The sequence below is a fragment of the Cynocephalus volans genome, chromosome 12 (genome assembly GCF_027409185.1).
Source record: "Cynocephalus volans isolate mCynVol1 chromosome 12, mCynVol1.pri, whole genome shotgun sequence".
NCBI classification, from domain to species: Eukaryota; Metazoa; Chordata; class Mammalia; order Dermoptera; family Cynocephalidae; genus Cynocephalus; species Cynocephalus volans.
In genome coordinates this window covers 106,265,985-106,283,940 of record NC_084471.1, presented here as the reverse complement: position 1 = coordinate 106,283,940, position 17,956 = coordinate 106,265,985, and the positions used below count along the sequence as shown (strand labels likewise).

The 17,956-nt window shown below is 34.5% G+C and overlaps 1 protein-coding gene across 13 annotated transcripts in view; it reads left to right on the top strand.

Moving 5' to 3' along the window:
• The window catches only part of RIMKLB (ribosomal modification protein rimK like family member B), a 74,349-nt gene that overhangs the window by 35,572 nt on the left and 20,821 nt on the right, over nt 1-17,956 (top strand). For all 13 annotated transcript variants that reach the window (XR_010025014.1, XR_010025012.1, XR_010025013.1 and 10 more), the window contains 2 exons: nt 15,214-15,444; nt 17,395-17,481. Coding sequence is in view for 10 of the 13 variants with exons in the window: in XM_063115591.1 (XP_062971661.1) it covers nt 15,214-15,444; nt 17,395-17,481 (318 nt within the window). In the remaining 3 variants the exon portion in view is untranslated. The remainder of the gene's footprint in view (nt 1-15,213; nt 15,445-17,394; nt 17,482-17,956) is intronic.

Genomic DNA, 17,956 nt, shown 5'->3' with positions numbered 1-17,956 from the left:
GTGTAGCTATGTCTTGTTAATGGTGATGTTAACCTTGATTATTTAGTTAAATTGGTGTCTCCCATTTTAAAATTACTATTTTTCCTTTTAATAAATGCCTACAGGGAAGATACTGTCTTAAGATTATGCAGATATTCTGTTTCTCCCCAGAGTTTTGCCCACTGATTTTAGCACTTATTGGTAGAGATTGCTTGTAGCAATTATTGTGGTGTTCTAATGGTGACTAGTTTTCTCTTATTTCTTCTACGTTACATAGAACTTTTCTGTAAGGAAGAGTTGTTCCTTCCCCTTTTATTTATGTCAGTATGGACTCATGTATTTTATTCTTTAGGCTTATATGCATTTTTTTATTGGGGTATTTGTCTTTTCTTTTTGTTGTTTTGTGTTATATTCTGGGCACAAGTCACTTAATGGATATACATGTATTATGAATGTCTTCTTCCATTACCTTTTCACTCTGGTAATGGTATCTTTTGGTGAATGGAAGCTTATATAATTTAAATAAGTCTAGTGGTGTGGTTTTTTTTTTTTTTTTTAATTTTTCTGGTTAGTGCTTTTTGTGTCCTATTTAAGAAATTTTTGTGTGCCCCAAGAGTCATTCTTTTGAAATACGTACTAAAATATCTGCTGCTTAAAATATGACATTGTTAAGTGAAATCAGTAAGTTGGGGAAAAAGGTGGTGCCATTATCTAAGAGGAGGATGGTATGTAAATATAATTTTTGCTGGTTTAAGAAAAGTAATGGAAGGATAAACCAATGATTTTTAAAAAGTGCTTACCTCTTGGGAAAGGTGAAGGAGACAGGGATGACCTATGTTATATCTTGTTCTGTAGACTCAATCTGTGATTGGGGGAAATGTTTGGGTGTAGAGATGAAAAGCAAGGTTGGCCATGGTGAAAGTGGTGATAATTGTTTAAAGTGGCTGATGGTATATTGGATATATTATACTGTTTGCCCTACTTTTTTTTTTTTTTTTTTTTATCTGTTTGAAGGTTTCTGTAATAGAAAGTGAAAAATAAAATATATGGAAAGTTTGAACTGATGAAAATGTTGTGCCCATTATCATTTCCTAATTTAAACTGAAACATTTACTGTGCTAAATTGACCTGAAAATATATATTGCTTTGAAAAGTTCACAAAAAATCATGAAAAAGGCAAACATTACTCTGATCTTTAATATGTTTGCCTAATTTTTTAGGTGTTATGCATAAGTAATACATATCTATGTAATTTGTATTTCCTAAAACAGTAATTATATGTCCATATACATGTCAGCCTTTTGAGGAGCAATGAAAACTCAAATTTATACTCTCCAACATTCATGGCATATCTACGATAGTTCATAATCTTTTTCATGTATTATGTTTAATGACTGCAAAGCCATTGAGTCTGGAGATTCAAGTTTGTTTTTTCTTCTTTTTTAAAGATGGTTTTTAAAGAAGAATCAATTTGCTTTTTATATATATTGTCATTTTGGTGTTTGGTTTTCATTTCTAGTAGATTTCCAAACTTTGTGCTTTTTAGCACAGACATATACTTTGTTGCTTTCCTTCCAAACTTAGTTACTTCACTCTCATAAGATGTTGATTCAGTTACTTACCATTTACTTGAAGTACTTTGTTGTTGAGAACTCAGTTCGTCCTAATTCATTGGGCTAATACTGGCTATCTGGCACTTCTTTTCCCTTGTTGCATTAATAGGAAAACCTATTGCAAAATAACACTTAGTTATTTTATATAATTAAAATGTTTATTTATTTTGAATATTTTTCTCTCATTTAATTGAGAAGGGAAAGAAGGAAATAGTTTGACAACACCTACTATATACATGGTATACTGTTAGGCACATGTGTGTGTGTGTATATATATGTATATATATTTTTCCCTCTCTCTCTTTTTCCAATATGCTTATAGAATGTATATTTAAAAAAAAAAAAGTATTTGTATCCTAAATTACCAGGAGGTAGTGTTTTTTCTTTTAGGTACTCAGATCTTCTTTTCCCCTTCCTATTACCAAAGCACCAGGGAGCCTTGATTATATTTAGTCTACATGCTATAAATCAAGATGCATTTTAGTTATTAATTCTTGGGTGAATTACTTGAATGAAGTTTTATCTTCTCTGCCATCACCAAGCAACAATGCCTCTCTAATCAGAGTGATTGTCTCTTTCCAAAGTAGTTGAGGAGAGTGTAGTACTTATGTAAAATATTTATGTGTCATGTCAAAATAATTTCCTTGGTTATCATGTGGGGATAGTGACAGTGTTACAAGACGTCTAGTATCCCTAGTCCCTGCCCCCTAAAATGCTATTATTATAGTTAAACCAAAACTATCCCACAGAATTGTGAGAAGTAAATACACTAAGGTGGGTAGAGTTACTAGTTCAATTTTGGCCTATAGTATGCTCTTGTTTCTTGGCCATTCATTTCCCTGCCCCACCCCCCATTTTCTTTTTTCTTAACAGCACATGGCTTTTCTTTTGCAGAATAATTCTCCTTCCATATTGTACAGCCTTGGTGGAGCTGTTAGGCAAGTTTCCTTGCTCTTTTATAGCCAAGCTAGATCATACGTTAGCATCTCTCTTCCCTTTGAATTTGAGCAGTTTGACTCAAGGACAGAAGGAAAAAGTTAGAATTTAATCATTTTGGTGTGGTACCTTTCCTGTTTCCTAGGTTCCTAGAATTGCCATTGCCTTTTTTTTTTTTTTTTTTTACTGAGTCTAATTTTCCTAGTATTCTTCTTAGTTTTGTGCACAAACCTGTATCCAGTTTTTTTCTGCCCAAGTTAACCAGAGATATTTTAGTTGCTTACAAATCAGATAACCTTAACCAATACAGCAGTTAATCCCAGAGAACAGATTGCAGACAGTAGACCGTCAGAATTGGTTACCTGGTGTACTTAGGGCAGAAAGCATTTAGAACTACCTTTCTTATTCCAGGATGAGAATCTAATAACCCATGGTACACAGTAGTGAAACTGGCTAATTAAGTAATTACCTTCATTCACTTGGAACCATGGGCTCACTGAGGAGAAGGCTCAGGAGAACCTGGTAGCTGGTGCCATAAAACACTTTAAAGAGTATGAGGAATTTGGAGGCAGAAGGCTAGAAGAGCCTTCTAAAGGCATTGGAGAATTTAAAGCGTGAGAATGAATCCTTATTCAGATCTTTAAATTCTTCCTTACAGGCGATTAATGGAATTCAGGAGCTTTCCAGTATTGGGGACTATTGGTTTAACCTAACCTTTAGTATATTCCTGCTAAGAGGAGTCTTCCAGCTATAATTCTGCTTAGGAAATTAGCAAAGCTGGGGATTCCATGGGAATTTATGTGACATAGTGAAAAGAGCTTGTGCTTTACAACTATTTAGATCTAGTTCTGGCTATTGATTGAACTAAACTGTTTACAGTTGGTCAGACTGGTCTTGACTCATTTACTTACTGCTAACTTAAATCTCTTGGTAAGGTTTCTCTCCGTCATGTAGGGATAAAAATTAAAATGCCTACTTAGTAACGTTGTGCTCAGGATTACTTAGATATGTATAAAATGCCCTGGTATAGTATATGACATGGAATAAATACTCAGTAAATGATACTGTTATTAACTATTGACAGAAAAACATGATATTCTTCAGCTGTTTATGCATAGTACTTTTGGAAGTTGTAAAACTGGATGATCTGATTCCATAAGACTGTTATCTAAGAGAGGGACCCAAGTGACAAGTCATTAAAGAGGTCATGGGTGTAATTACCAAGTTAGGCTAGAAAAAGAATAATACTTTGTCTCAGAATTTCTCTTAGAATTACAGTTTTAAATTTCTTTTACTGTCTCTTATATAGCACTATTTAAAACACCTTACAAATATTAACTCATTTTATTCTTGTAATAATCCTACAAGGCCGGTACTACTACTCTTTTATTTTACAAATGAGAAAATCGAATAGTTTGTCCAAGATCATAAAGCTATTAGATGTTGGAGCCAGTACTTAGAATCAGGCCATCTGTCTTCAGAGTTTGAAATATGTTCGTATTTCTTCTCTTTTCCTACATGTAAGGTGATATACTATAAATACTATCCCTTGTTTTTTTTCTCAGCTAGATTCTCTAGCAGTTCTGATGCAGATAATCGTGTCTCTCTAAATGATGGCAGTTTCTATGTCTTTTATTTCGTTTCCTTATTGTACTGGATTTGGTAGGATCTCCAATATAAAGGGAATGCTGTGATTTTGTTCCAGTAAGCAAATCTAATGCTTACTGTAGATTATTATTATTATTATTATTGGCAAATACTCTTTACCAGATTAAGGAAATTCTCTTCCTCCTAGTGAATGAAGAGGTAATTCTTCTTAAGCCATATATTCCTACACACTTGTTTAATGGTTCTTTGTTTTTAGTTATTCTGGTGGGTATGAAATGGTGTCTAATTGCGGTTTTAATTTATATATGCCAGGTCACTCATGACATTGAGTATCTTTTCATATATTTGTATATCCTCACTCATATAGTGCCTGTTCAAGTCTCTTATCCATTTTGCTATTGGGTTGTCTGATTATTTTTATTTTTGTAAATATCTCATCTGTGGCTTGCCTTTTAACTTTCTTAATGGTGTCTCGATAAATAGAAGAATTTAATTTTAATATAATTCAACTTTTCTTATGTTTATGGTTGTGCCTGATTTAAGAAATCTGTCCCTATTTCGAGGTTGTAAATACTCACCCATGTTATCTTTTAGAGGTTTTATAGTTCTTCTGTAAACATGTAGATTTACAGTTCACCTGGGATTGATTTTTATGTGTGGTGATAGATAATGGTAAAGTTTGATTTTCTTTGCATTTGAATATTTGGTTGTCCCAGCAGCTTTTACTAAGGAGACTGATCTTCTCTGCTCTCTTTCTTGTGTTACCTTTGTAATAAATCAACTGTCTATACATAGGTGGTATTTCTGGGCTATTTGTTCTGTTTCTTTGTTCTCATTGTGGTTCTTTGTGTCAGTACCACACTGACTTAATTACTGGAGTTTTATAATGGCATCCATTTAGAGCATGCTTTCTCTCCTCAAGCATGTCCGGCTATTCATGGTCCTTTGCATTTATATACGTAAGTTTTAGAATCATCTTGACAGAGTTCCACAAAAATACCACTTAGAATTATGATTGAATTTGTATTTAATCTATAAATACAAATGAAAAAATGAAATATTCATACTATTCAATTTTCCAATATGTAAGCATGATCTTGCTCCGTCACTCTCATTGTCTTTAAGGTCTCTAATAATGTTTCATAATTTTTTCCCCAGAGATCTTGCACATCTTTTATTAGATGTATCTAATTCCTATGAGTTTTTGCTGCTATTGAGGAGACACAATTAAAGTTTTTCCATTTTTAACTTTTTTTTTTTTTTTTGTCGTTTTTTCGTGACCGGCACTCAGCCAGTGAGTGCTCCGGTCAGTCCTATATAGGATCCGAACCCGCGGCGGGAGCGTCGCCGCGCTCCCAGCGCAGCACTCTACCAAGTGCGCCACCGGCTCGGCCCTCCATTTTTAACTTTTTGTTGCTGCTTTGTGTTTTGTATATTGACATTATATCTAGCCATATTGCTAAACTTACTTTTTTTAAAAAAAATTTTTTAAATTTAATTTTATTTATTTATTTTTTGTCGTTTTTTCGTGACCGGCACTCAGCTAGTGAGTGCACTGGTCATTCCTATATAGGATCCGAACCCGCGGCGGGAGCGTCGCCGCGCTCCCAGCGCAGCACGCTACCGAGTGCGCCACGGGCTCGGCCCTAAACTTACTTTTTGATTCTTTTGGATTGTGTACTTTTACAGTCATATCATCTGTGAGTAAATGAGAGTTTTATATTTTCTTTCCAATCGTAATATCTCACTTCCTTATCTTGACTTACTGCACTGGATAGGCCCCTCCAGTACATTGTAGAGTGAAAAGGTTATGGTGAGCATCCTAGTCTCACTCCTGATCTCAGAAGAAAGTTTTTCACCATTCAGCATGGTATTGGCTGTACATTTTTAAAGGTATCTGTTATCAGATGAAGGAAATTTCTTTATACTCCTAGTGCACTAAAGATTTTTTAAAATTGTGAATGCTTGTTGAATTTTATCTGTTGAATGATTGTATCTTTTTCCTTTTTTTCTGAAAATGTGAATTACATGATTGGTTTGTGTAATATTGAGTTTTTGGAGCTAACCCAACTTGCTTATGATTAATTATTGTTATTATGTTGCAGGATATAATTTGTTAATATTTTGTTGAGGATTTTTGCATTTATGTCCATAAGTGAGATTGACGTAACTTTTCTTTCTTGAAATGTTGTCAGCTTCTGCTAAGTTATGTTGGCCTCGTAAAACAGGCTGGGGATACATTGTTACAGTTCTTTTTCTTTTTTGGAAGAATTGCATAAAGTTGGTGTTATTTCTTCCTTCAGTGAATGTTTGATGGAATTCATATTTGAAAAGACTTTTGGTTGAGACTTCTTTGTGGAAAGATTTTTAATTAATGAATTAATTTTCTTTAGTTATTGTGTTATTCAAATTATATATTTCTTGTGTTAGTTTTGATAAATTGTATTTTTCTAGGAATTTTCATACATTTCATCTAAATTTTCAGATGTGTTATTGTTCCTAAAATTTTTCTATTATCTTTTTAATGTCTGCAGGATAAATAGTGAGCCCTCTCCCCCCTTTTATTCTTAACTTCATTTGTGCCTTCTTTTTTTTTCTAGTTCATTCTCACTAGGGATTTAAAAAATTTTTTAGCTTTCCAGGGACCAAATTTTAACTTGGTTGGCCTTTTTATTGGTGTTTTTTTTCTATTTCATTAATTTCTGCCCTTTTAAATTTTCTTTTACTTTCTTTGGGTTTTTAGATACTAATATGGTCTTATTTAATTTTAGAGTTTTAAGTTCACTAGTTTTTCTGCAGAATTTATAGGACAATTTTATTTTAGGCAGTATAGCTCCACACTGAGACCTGGGTTTAAACCTCAGTTCTGCTTCTTAAAAACTGAGATAAGGTCAAGTTATCCAGTAAGTAATAACTGAGCAACTACTATGTGCTAAATAGTATTTTAAGTGCTAGGTGATATAGCTATCAACAAGATAGTCATATTCCTACCCTCATGAACTTACTTTCTAGTTACTCTAGGTCTCAGTTTCTCATCTGCAAAAAGGGATGATGAATGATAGTGATGAGTTATTGGGTGCTTATTGTGTGCCAGGCAGTTCTTCACCAGTGTTAACTAAGTTAGTCCTCTCCACACCTCTGTATAGGAACTACTCTTAAAATTTCTGTTTCACAGGTGAGGAAGCTGAGGCACAGAGAAGTTAAGTAACTTGGCCTGAGGTTACACAGCTTATAAATTGACAGAGCTTGGATTTGAATCAGAGGTGGAGTCATTGTTATATGCCAGAGAGGATCTTGCAATAAATCTACTCCCTGTTTTTGCTTTTACCATTCTCTTATCATTATTCCTTGCTATTTGGGGTCAAAATGAAATGTGGAAGGGAAAATCCTTAATACCTTACTTTTTCTCTCTAGTTTTCTTCAAAACATTCAGTATTCAAAGAGTTTTATGTTCCCCCCTTTATTGTTCATTATTCTGTAGGTTTTTATTTATAGCTGTATTCAGAAAGTTTCATATATCATGAAGGCGTTTGAGCTGCTCTTGATTGCCAAGAGTTAGGTAGAACAGATTGATAAAAACATTTGACTAATTAGAGCCACTGCTAAAAAAAGTTTACCACTTCTTCAAAGTGAGCAGGGGAGTTAGCCTTTTTTTTGCTTAGGCTAAAAAGAAGCTTTCCTTCTTCTCTCCTCTCTTCTACAGTATCTGTTGCTGGAAGACTGGAGTTAATTTTTATGGCTGGCTTCATTATCAGTGACTTCAATGATACATTTCTCTGCTTGCAATCTTTACCATTTCAGTAGAGATTGCTATTTTATGGGGAAAGAAAATGTAATAATTAGCGTAGGTATAGTATTTTAACTTTTAACTTTCAGGTCACATTAGGAAGGTTTTATGATAAGTTAGCAAAATAGAATTATATCTTGTTTCTAATACTGAGTCTTTTATGCACCAAATGTTAAAAAAATCGGATATGTTTGATTGGGGGTGGAGAGCAAAAGGAGATAAAGGAACAAGTTCCTGAGTTGTATTGCTAGTAACAGTTAAGACATATGCTGTCTCCCTGTCCCACGCTGCTATTGTGAGCTGAGAGTAATTAGTAGCCACAAACACTTACTGTGTGCCAAACATTTTTACATGCATTCCCCGCCCACCCCTGTCATCCTCCCTGAAACTTCTTAGGTGGATGTAGGACTTTATTACAGGGTGCAGAGAATCTTAAAGTAGGTGCTCAGCAAGTGTTTTTGAATGAATTAAAGAATGAATAGATAATGGATGAGCCCCTGAAGGGTATTTTGTCTTCTTGTTTATCAATTTCGTGAAGTATTTCTCCTGAGCCAATTTTTATTTTACTATTTAGGTACAGAAATAGAGAATGTATTCAACCATGCAGAGCCTGAATGGTCAGCATTTATAAAATTTAAAGAGATGGGTTGAATTGAGGGACATCACATTTCTTTATATTTTATATATCTTACCCCCTTTGTCAGTTTTTGAGATAAAGTTGGTTATATTGACCTCAGATTCTTTTTTTTTTTAAGTACTTATAAAAGAAGCTAGTCAGTCATCACCTTGAAAAAAAGATGGTTTTAAAACACAACAGGCATAATCTGGTTGTTTATTTGCTTGTTTTTTTGTTTTCCTCTTCTCTTCCTCCTGTGCCTTTCTTTTTTTAAACACATGACTGTCAGCTGCAGTGTGGCACTGCTCAGTGATAATGAGGTGTGAGCAGTCTTCCTTTTGTTTCTTTCTGTACCATTTGTACCATTGATGAGGGGTCTGGGAAAGGAATTTTATTGGTTCCTCATTATTCCTAAAAGAGATACCTCTGAAGCTAAAAATTCTGTTTCTGCCTGGGATTAATAGCTAGATAGGACTTTGAAACATCAAGAAATTGGAGAGGAAAAGGATTGCTGAGGATATCCCTCTCTGACATTCTGGTAGAAAACAAAATATTTCTTGTTAGAAAGCAGCTAAGCAGATATGAAAGTCATCATCTTACATTATAAACATATATTCTTATACTTGTTTTTAATGTTTGATAATTAGTACTTATATGATTTCTTAGCCAGCCTTAATAAAGACATTTTAATGTTTTATGCATCTCTTGGGAATTATCTGACCCTTGGTACCATAAATTCTCATCACCAGTTGTTCTTTTCTCTACAAAGTTTAGGTAATTACTTTTCTTCCTTCATTTTTGATTAGTTTGAAACTTGGTGAGACTTGGAAACTTGGAAGCAAACTAGTGATTAAAAAAAAAATAGTCTAAGAGGACATCTCTGATATGTTAGATATAAACAGACATTTGCATTCCTGGTAGGCATCAGTTCTGTGTGATCTATATCCTCTTGCTTGAAATATTTTTATTAGTTAATCTCCTAGAGCAGATTAATTGGAAAGCAGATTTATAATAACTTGAATATCTTAAAATGTTCAGAGTTATCTAGTCTCTCTCTCTTTTTTTTTTCCTCAGTTGACTTGAGATTTTTCATGTGGCAAATACCATTTTTGGGGTGGTAAATTCAGTAACTTTGTCAGTAAAATAGTGGGTCAATTTTCTGGACTACTGACCTAAACACTAAACAACAAAATTGCTGTTATGTGAATTTAACTGGGAGTAGGCAGCTCAGAAGTTGTGGGCTGAGCCCGTGGCGCACTCGGGAGAGTGCGGCGCTGGGAGCGCGGCGACGCTCCCGCCGCGGGTTCGGATCCTATATAGGAATGGCTGGTGCACTCACTGGCTGAGTGCTGGTCACGAAAAAGACAAAAAAAAAAAAAAAGCATAAGTTGTGAACTTCTTACACTGTCTCCTTCCTTTTACCAGTTAGAACTCACAGCTTAAGAAAGAACATGTTAGAATTCTGGTTCTAGATTTGATTCTGTTATTGTAGCTTTTTTTTTAAGTCAATGTTGCCTTTCTCTCTAAGGTGAACTAATGTAAATAATTTTACATTATTGTAAGTGCCATGGTAACGACACTTTAAATGTAAGTGGCAAGAGAGATTGGACAGTGGAGAAGAGTAAGTAGACTTTTGGTGTTGGTGAGAGAAAGGATGAGAAACCATAAAAAAAAAGAGTGAAAAGCTGAGCACCAAAACTAGATTTTGAAATATGAATGACCAGCATCAGTTTTCCTTTTGGGGGGGGGGGGGGGGCCTTTAACTGGTACGGGGATCCGAACACATGACCTTGGTGTTATCAGCACCACACTCTAAACAAATGAGCTAACCAGCCAGCCCCCAGCATCAGTTTTCTTTAGAGAATACTCAGGAATTTGATGTGAAGTCTTGGTTCCCCACCCTAACTTTTTATTAAAAATTTTAAACAAGTAGAAGACTTGAAAGGATGGAATTATGAACAGATATACTTTTGGTGTCTTGCTATTGAGTGTTCTGTAATAACCTTGTCATAATTTGTTCATATTTCTTTTTCCTAATATGTATAAATATTATATGTATACTTAACGCTTTTGTGTGGGGTGTTAACCTTTCAAATTAAGTATCTACCTTCATATCATTTCACCCCTAAATATTTCAATATGTGTATCCAAAAAATAAGTACACTGACCTACATAATCCAATACCATTAGCATACCTAAGAAAACTATTAACTTTCTAATACCACCTACTAAATGCTCTAGAATCAGATTTTCTTAGTCGATTCTGACTGAACTTTTTCAGTTAGTGTTTTTAAATCAGCTGTGGTAAGGTTCATGCATTGCATTAGGATGTAATGTCTACTTAATCTTTTAAATCTAGAACGATCTCCCTATCTTTACTTTATTTCTTTAATGACATCATTTTGAAGATATCAGAATAATTGTCATAGTTTCGGATTTGTTTGCCTTCTGAAGTTTCCTCCAAATTGGCATGATTATATCCAAGTCATACATTTTGGGCAAAAAAAATATCACTTCATAGGTATGTACTTCATTGTGAATACAACTGGGAATCACAAAATAACAGTCTGTGCCACTGTCAGTGATTTATTAAAATTCTTCTCTAAAGGAGATTTCCCTACTGGTGACGAACTATAGTTCTTTCTAAAAAGATGGGGTAAGTGTAATTTTCCCACTTTATTTACCAGTTTTTAGAATAGGGATTTGTGTAATAGTCCCCTCCACTGAATTAATTTTTTTGGTGGTCAAAACATTGCCAATTTGACTAGTGGCAGCCCCTCCAGGCTGTCTCCTGTATCCTTGGAACCCATCCTCATTACCCTTTGAGTGTGTATTAGTCCCTTTCTGTTGCTGATAGCAGAATCCCTGAAACTGGATAATTATGAAGAAGTAAAATTTATTTCTCACAGTTTTGGAGGCTGGGAAGTCCGAAGTCCAGGGAGCACATCTGGTAAGGGCCGCCTTCTGTGATACCCTGCAGCAGCTCAGGGTATCACATGGTGACAGAATGGCAAGAGTGAGGGAAAGCTAACCTTCTGACTCTTTTGTAAAGCCATCCGAACCATGCTCATTACCACTCATTAAACTGTCAACCCATACTTCATGAATGGATCAATCCATTCACAAGGATGATTCGGTCACCTCTTTTGTTGTTGTTGGCTGGCCGGTATGATCCCTTGGAGTTATAACACTGTGCTCTAACCAACTGAGTAACTGGCCAGCTCCCTCTTAAAAGCCTCACCTTCCACCACCATATTGGGGGTTAACTTCCAAGATGAGCTTGTAGGGGAGAGGGGAATTTACACCACAGCAGAGTGCTTCCTTGATTTATGGCACAAAGATTGTGTGTATTTTTAATTATGTTACAAAGAGTTCCTTGAAACTTTCAGTTAAAATTATTAAAATTCCATAAATTTCCATAATATTCCAGAAGTTCTGAAAAATCCTCTTGAGCACTGTAGGTTGGGAGAAAAATAAATGCCAGTCAGCAAGGAGCCTATCAGTCATTTGTTCCTTGTTTGCTGGGGCAGGTGGGGTGGGGGTGAGGTGGAGTGGGGTGGGGGGAAGAATTAAAAAACCCACTAGTAACTTATTAACAGTTTAGCCAAACTCGGCTTTCGAAAAGCAAAGGTTTAGGGTAGGCTACATGAGGAATTCCCCACTTAATTATGGGCAAGGAGATTATTAATATCCCAAAAGAATCTTTCAACTTGGAGAATAATTAATCCTTAGCATCTTCTAAACAGCAACCTTTTAAAAAATAATACATTTCTTATCCTAAAAAACAAAAAGAACAAAGATTACTCCGTCACCCCATTGCTATTTTAAGGTTAACTCACCATTGACTATAAATGTTCGATCATACTCTTAATCTAAAACTTATATCCAAAACATTTGTACTAAAATCTTAGTCTCAGTATTAAGTAAACAGATTAGATGAACAATTTTGTAAGTTGAAGTTTAAGATGTTTATTTAAAAAAACAATATACACTTGATGAAGTAGGGTTGAAAACAAAGCTGAGTGATAGCATATTCAATTGGAATACATGTTTTTACAATGAGTATAGCAGATTTGTGGCAAAGTTCTTTCCACATTTATGTGCAGATGGAGCCATTTTAAAATTTCAGTTCTATAAGTTCTACATCAAAGATAAGAGTGGCATTTGGTAAAAGTGCTCAAAAGATAAGTAGCACATAAGGCAGAGTCCTAAGAGATGTCACTTTGTCCTTTTGGCTCACATTCATCTTTCTAGCTTCGGATCACCTTCTGCTTGCCTAGAGTAACATAGAGTGTTTATTTCTGTTATAGGAGGCATGGCATTGAAGTTCTTTCCATCCTCAGTGATACTCATGTAGTTCACTATGCAGATCTGACTTTGCTTTGGGTAAAGTAGTCTCATTTTCTGGTGGCAGCAGATAGGCAGTTTCATATTGGTGGTATGGACTAACAGTAGAACAGTTCCTTGCTTTCTTTATCCCATTTCTTAAAAGGTGCAAAAGCTGTCTACAGTTTAGCATGAAGAGAAGACAAGGTAATACTGGTTTAATTTTTTCTTGACAATTGACAGTATGTTCCTGATCACACATGCTTTTCTCAAAACTCAGTCCTTTTATATTCTTTCATTTAATGAATTTGATTATTGTCTTGATAATACTGACTTTTCTTATTTTTTTATACTATTACTCAATACTAGATTTTTCTAGCTTTTTAACTGATTTTTTTCTTCAGGTTTTACTTCCTTGTTTCTTATTGAGATCCTGGGTTTCTTTCTTTTTTTTTCACCCCCCCCCCCCCCCCCCCAATCCCTATTTCTTTAGCTATTACTTCTTGGGCTGATCACCATAAATAAATATATAAACATATATATGTATCACACACAGTCCATCCACCAATGTGAACTGTACTCATATATACATATAATTATTCCAATCTACACTTCAAGTAGTTCTACTTTGACATCCTTATGGCATCACCAAAACCTTTCATATCTAGACCCAAATTTAACATCTTCTGCCCCAAACTATCTTTCCTTTTCAGTTTTCCTATTCTCTATATCCTTGTTTCAAAACTTTTAATCCCCAATCTGGTCACTGTGTTTTTTCCAATTTTTAAAAAATTCTCTTTTGGCAGGTACATGATTGCAGAAATCTGCTATCCATTATCTCAAGAAGCCTGTAGCAGCTGGCAAACCTCGTGTCTGCTGGTTACCGCATACTTAAAGCATAGGTGCTCCTGTAGAATAATTTTTACTTTTCCTTCACCTTCAAAGTCTTGTGTGATTGTCATCTCATTGATGGGTTCTCATAATGGAATTCTGCTGGCAGAGGAGGATACGGGAAATGCTTCTAGCCCCCATCATACAGAGAAGGGATTAAAAGATGAGGGTGGTGTGGACTATCAGCAGGCAGTAGCCAGCACAAACCCTTAATTCTCTTAATCAGAATAGTTGTGAACTCTTTAGCTCAGAATCTGTGGCTTTGCATATTCGATACCTTATCTTTTGCCTTACATCAATACACATATTGCTCTTATTGTTGTTTTGCCCTGTGACTTCTGATGCTACCTTACATCTGAAGTGTCATTTCTCTTTTCTTTAAATACACACACAGCTCAAGGCTTGTGCTTTAAGTTTGCCATTAACTCTGCTTCACTGATCTCTCTCCTGTTAGAACTACTACTATGTTTAAAAGCTTAATACCATAAAAACGAATATATAAAGTGTCTCTCCCATTGGAATGAAACGCTTCTTGAGAGCAAGGACCTTATTGTCTTATTTATTAATCTATTCTGACCATGTAGAAAAGAGTCTGACATATAGTAATTGCTTAATATTTATTAAGTGAATGAATGTCCATCAGTAAGGGATTGACCATATGTATGTCTGCAAAGTGTAATTCCATTCAGCTCACCTAAAAAAAAAAAAAAAAAGAAAGAAAGCCTATGTACTGACATAGAATGATGTCTCTGGTATAATTTTAAGTAATAGGAGAAAGTTATATAAAATAATATAAATATATGAAATCTCATTGTTCTAAAAATTATATCTATATATTTTTCTATATACTTAGATAACAGGAAAATACGTACTAATAACACTAAGTACCTATGTTGTTTGATGGGAGGTGAATATATTCTGTATTTTTGTATTTGAATGCTCTAAACAAGTATATATACATACATATGTACACATAATTATTGTTGATAGTGTCCTGTCCTGTACCACCCCGCCCCCCATCTGTGGTTTTGCTTTCTGTGTTTTCAGTTACCTGGGCTCAACTGTGATCTGAAAATATTACAGTATTTTGAGAGAGAGAGAGAGACCACATTCACATGACTTTTATTACAGTATATTGTTATAATTGTTTCATTTTATTATTAGTTATTGTTAATCTCCTATTGTGCCTAATTTATGTTAAACTTTATCATAGGTGTGTGTGAGGGTATTTTAAAAAATTTGTAGAAAAATAGAATTAAAACATAATAGGAATCTTTCCATGAACATTTTGAAGTACCCTCATATGTATAGGAAAAACCATAGTGCTGTATATGTAGGGTTTGGTACTTTTCCATGGTTTAGACATCTACTAGGGGTCTTAGAACATATTCCCCACAGATAAAAGGGTACTACTGTATATTTCCTTCTCATTTTGGCTTCATTTCTATATATTTCAGGTCTACGGATCAATGGAGAACTAATCACGGCCTACCCCCAGGTGGTGGTAGTGAGAGTACCAACCCCTTGGGTGCAAAGTGATAGTGACATCACCGTTTTGCGCCATCTAGAGAAGATGGGATGCCGGTTGATGAACCGATCTCAAGCCATCCTGAACTGTGTTAATAAGTTCTGGACATTTCAAGAGTTGGCTGGCCATGGTGTTCCTCTACCAGATACTTTCTCATATGGTAAGCTCACTAATAAGAATGTATAGCCTAAGTGTTAGAGCATTAGTACTTTTGAAAGCCATATTAAACTAATAGGGTAAATTTGTCAGCGAACTGGGCAGGAAAATTATGAATCATGCCTTAAGATTAGTTCCACAATATGGGGTAGAATGGGATTAGCAAACTTTTTCTGTAAAGGGACAGATAATAAATATTTTAGGCTTTACAGGCCATAAGTTCTCTGTGGTAATCCTCAGTAATGCTGTTGTAGCATGAGAGCTGTTTTAGACAGTGCTTATACAAATGAGTATGCCTCTGTTCCAGTAAAGCTTTATTATAAAAACAGGGAGTAGGCCCAATCTGGCCCACAGGCCTTAGTTTGCCAACCTCCAAGCTAAAAGGTAATAGAATTTGATGACTTCTGTTTAATTTGTCGTTGTCTTCATTATTATTTTCATGATAGGTCTTCATAAATATTTTTACATTTTTTAAGAAAATGCACACTTTACTAGGTATGAGTTAAAGCACTGCTTCTAAAACTATGTGGTAAAGGATCTTTTTTTAAGAAAAGGTCAGTCTGCTGTGGATTAATACTCATGTAAAATACAATAAAAATATCACAGCAATTCCAGATTGCTATAAAAGCTTTTAGTGCTTACTCTTTTTATATTTATCTGATCACATGGTAACAGCAAACAGGTCACAAATGCACAGGTTGTAGGACCATAGTTTGAATATGCTTCTCTAAATAATATTATGCTAATGTATTTCCTGCCCTTCTGTCTCTTCTAGTTTGAAAAAGATCAGACTCATTATAAATCAATATAGAGTTTTCCTTAATGGTGTTTCTCCAAATAAATGTCCAGTAGAATGCTTGGAGATTTAATGAGGCTTTAAAAAGAAATCCCTATCATCTTACTGTTAAAATTTTTACAAAGGGACCCTCCCCCCATCCTGTATGGTGTGTGTGGATGCAGTTGCTGCATTTAGCAATTATACAAGAAGAAAAAGAATTAATATGAATAACTTGAGAATTCTTTCTAATGCTTTTGAAATATTATAGCATATATCATGCCTTTACAATTCTGATTTTATGAGAATGAAAAGGAGAAAAAAGTTAATTAAATTAGCAAATACCTTTGCTCTAGTGTTGAAGGATTAAACATTTGTGACTGAAACAACATGTTGATTTCTCTAAGTTGCCGATTTCTCATATTGCAGTTGTTAAACTTTTTCCTGGCTTAATTTTTCTCTATCATCATTCTGATTTTTACAACTACAATTCATTTTTGCTCTAATCCTGCTATTGTGTTATTTGTTCTTGGGCGATAACAGTAAGCAGGACTTAACCATGAATGCTGAGTTATCTCAGTGTAGAAAGAACTCTGATTAATAATGGAGATAAGAAAAATTGGTATTTGTGTTTGATAATAAAGAGAAGGTGTGTGTATGCATGTGTGCACATGCCTGCAGCATCTCTTTAGCCTTGGATAAATCTTAACCAATTCATTCTTCACTTTTTTAATCCAACAAGGGAGGAATTGAATATATTAAAGTAAATCTTGGGGCTTCTATTATTTGTGTGGTGGAGGAATAAGGGATAAAAATATAAAAAATAGTAAAGGATTAGGAAACTGTTTAGCTGAAAAATACTTAATTTCTTTAAGTTGGATATCAGAATACAGATATGTATACCAGATGCAAAGCAGATACTCACTAGGTAAAAACAATGTAGGTGTCTTTCTAGTTTAAGATAGCTATTGTCCATTTAAAAGAGTGATATTTTAAATTGACATTCAATTATACTTTCAATTTATATTTATTTCTTTTTCCAAGAAAAACAAAAGTTAGCCATCAGACTCTTACCTTCTACTTCCCTTGTACTGCTTTCTTTAGTGTAGATGAAATTGTCCACAAAACACTTCTTCTGCTGTTCTTTTTAATTTTTCTTTTTTTTTTTTCTCAAACCAGGTGGCCATGAAAATTTTGCTAAAATGATTGAGGAAGCAGAAGTACTGGAGTTCCCAATGGTAGTGAAGAACACACGGGGTCATAGAGGTGTGTGTGAATTGTTGCTACAGTACATAATTTTGAAATTACTCTTGTGAATTAATATGGGTGATTTGGAAATAGGGCTTCTGAAAAAAAATAGAAGGAAATTGTTAGGTGCATGATACCTCAACCATATAGTAGGCTTTGGCTAGAAGCTATTTTAGTTTAGTGGTTATCCTAGAGATTTTAGCATGTATACTTAGACCAAATCTCAAGTTAATGTCTTTATCTTCCTCCTCAATAACACAAGGACCTTAGATCACTAACTAATCATCTCTCTCAATTTATACAGTTTGAAGATGTAAATGTATAAGGCACGACTAAAACTTTGTAAGACAGTATATAAAAATATCTTAACGACTTTGTATTAAAGAAAATTTTAAGGCATAAAAATGATACGTAAATCCAATTACAGCACATGTTTAATGCTTTGACATGGTTGGCTGGTTCGGAGTTCAGTTGGGACTGTTCATGAAATTCT